This window comes from Triticum dicoccoides, chromosome 6B, assembly GCF_002162155.2.
Source record: "Triticum dicoccoides isolate Atlit2015 ecotype Zavitan chromosome 6B, WEW_v2.0, whole genome shotgun sequence".
Classification (NCBI taxonomy): Eukaryota; Viridiplantae; Streptophyta; class Magnoliopsida; order Poales; family Poaceae; genus Triticum; species Triticum dicoccoides.
In genome coordinates this window covers 61719133-61721635 of record NC_041391.1, presented here as the reverse complement: position 1 = coordinate 61721635, position 2503 = coordinate 61719133, and the positions used below count along the sequence as shown (strand labels likewise).

At 49.8% G+C, this 2503-nt stretch overlaps 1 protein-coding gene across 1 annotated transcript; it reads left to right on the top strand.

Moving 5' to 3' along the window:
- The first annotated feature begins 440 nt into the window (after nucleotides 1–440).
- Nucleotides 441–1302, top strand: LOC119320736 (RING-H2 finger protein ATL64-like). Its single transcript, XM_037594697.1, has one exon. The coding sequence runs from the start codon at nucleotides 441–443 to the stop codon at nucleotides 1161–1163; it is 723 nt and encodes a 240-aa protein (XP_037450594.1). The 3' UTR covers nucleotides 1164–1302.
- Nucleotides 1303–2503: the final 1201 nt, after the last annotated feature.

The window sequence follows — 2503 nt, the reverse complement described above, 5'->3', positions numbered from 1 at the left end:
CTCACACGGTCTCCATTGTCACCGCCCTCCCTGGAACTTTTCTTTCCGCAAAGTCCAAGTCGCGGATTGGAAGTTGCAAGTAAAGAGAAAAGACGACTCCAATTTACTCATCGCTCGCTGGTCAACTCCGATCATGGTCGTACGCGCATAATCACTGTCACTGATAGAAGCTAAGCTCAGTGCCGTCCATTTGGCACGGACATTCAGTCTTCAGAGCGTGCCCCGCACGACCTGCCGAAAGAAAAACAGCACAGCACGTAATAATTTTACGTACTAGCGACCACATCTAACATCTTAGTCATATTTTATACGTGTATAAGTAATGGAGTTGCACCGAGGAAAACCTCACACTCCTCCGGAACGAGCTGCCTAGATAAAAAAGGCAGTCATAGTTACAATATTTTTTGTTTCGGCTGTGACGCTACGTACAATCTTCCACCATGGGCGTCGACGACGGCCACGGCCCACGCGCCAGCACCAATGGCCCGCCGCCGCTCCCATGCGTCGGCGTTGTAGTGGTCCCCGGGGGCTTCTCGAGAGAGCCAGCTCACGCGATGCCATGCTCCGTGGCGCCCAGTACCGGACAGATGGGGGATCCGTCGAGCTATGCCGTCGCCGGCAAGCTCCTGGTCGCCGCGGCCGGGGCGCTCGCGGGCGTCCTCCTGGCCCTCGTCGCGCTGCACGCGTACAGCGGCGGCCGTCGCCGGCGCTCGCGCGACCGCCTCCGTCTCCTCCACGGCCTGCCGTCCATCTCCGGCGGCGCCGTCCACGGCGGCGTGGCGGTGGCGCCTTCGCCGAGGGGGCTGGACCCCGCGGTGCTCCGCGCGCTCCCTGTGGTCGCCGCGGGCGACGGCGCCGGGGACTGCGCGGTGTGCCTCGCGGGGCTCGAGCGCCGGGAGGAGGCGCGCGCGCTGCCGCGGTGCGGCCACCGGTTCCACGTGGGGTGCATCGATGCGTGGTTCCGCGGGAACTCCACGTGCCCGCTGTGCCGCGCGGACGTCCAGGCGCCGGACGACGACGCCGAGGCCGAGGTGCGCGTAGACGTGGAGACGGGGGACGCCGCGGTCAAGGGCGGTGCGCCGGCGACGAGGAGGCTGTCGAGCGGCACGGATCTTGACAAGACGAGGCGGGCCTTTGCGTCCACCCGATCTGCTTCCTTCTGACATGCATGCTCGAGCCAAACAGTTTTGGGGTGTTTATTCCATCGGACCGTGAATATCCTCTTGTTGATCATGCTCGGCGTGTCTGGTCTCAAAGTGTACAAATCTGGCAGATAGATATTTCATTGCTTGACATCTTGAGTTTGCCTGCCAGGGAATAATATGTTGTGCATCTTATTGTTAAAATATGTGTTGAATATACATATGAAGATTATAATAAGACTTTTAACTAGCGGATGATGATGTGTTTAAGTGGAATTGTATAACCCGTTCCTATTCTATAAAGATATCTGGGCTAGCTGAATAGGCTAGACATAAGCCGATAAGTAGATGATGATTTTGGCTAGGTTGCTTTTAATCACTGTTGTAGAGAAGCAAATGAGGTCGCTAACTGTTTACCTAGAGCAACTTTTAGTACTAGATCATCTTATAAGCGAGAGTTAGGGGTGGACGGACCGGCAATGGCGGGTGGTTGGAGACGACGTGTGATGGCCTCGACCCGCTCTAGTACTATATGATTTAGTACAAGGGGAGGAGCGTCGTAGTCATGCCCTGAAAATGTAGCCGATGTTCGGTATGACGTCGTGTGATTGCTTGTCCTTGATAGATTGATTCACGCCTCAAATTTCTAACACTTGTTATGACACATGGCTTTAGTTACGTATACCACTAATAAAGTTATAATAGGGGGTTGGGCGGCAACCATGAAAATGCATTGGAAATGTTGAAGACACATTTAAGATTTTTGTAATATGTATCAAAATAGTACTAAATTGTATTGAAATTAAGTGAAAACACATTTCAAAATTAATTGAAATCATTGTGTCATGAGATTCAAAATCAAACATTTGAAAAAGGTTTTCTAAATTTTCTTCAAAAAGATTCTGATAATTTGAAACTTTAGTCATTATTTCAATTGTACACTTGATCCGGTATTCTCTTCAAATACCAAAAGATACAATATTGTAGTAATCGAATAAATGAGAGTATACCGCATCAAAGTCGAAGCAAATGCAAAAGGTTTAGAAAAATCACATCCAGTCGTTGACATCGACTTACTAACTGGATGATGTGGAAGTAGGATTAATTTTCCGGCTTTGAAGATTAGATGTTGATGATCTCAATTCAACATCACTAATATTTTTCTTGCTTGGTGGAAGCTTATTTATAGGTCTTTGGTTGATCTCATGTTGATTCACACAATTGAGATCACTAACAAAGAATGGCACGCAACAACACAACATCAAACCAACGAAAAGATCACACTAGGTGACATTTATCCTGCACCATTAACTGAGCAACTCTCTTCTGCTTAATTAATGGATGAGGGTGTAAGTGCATCT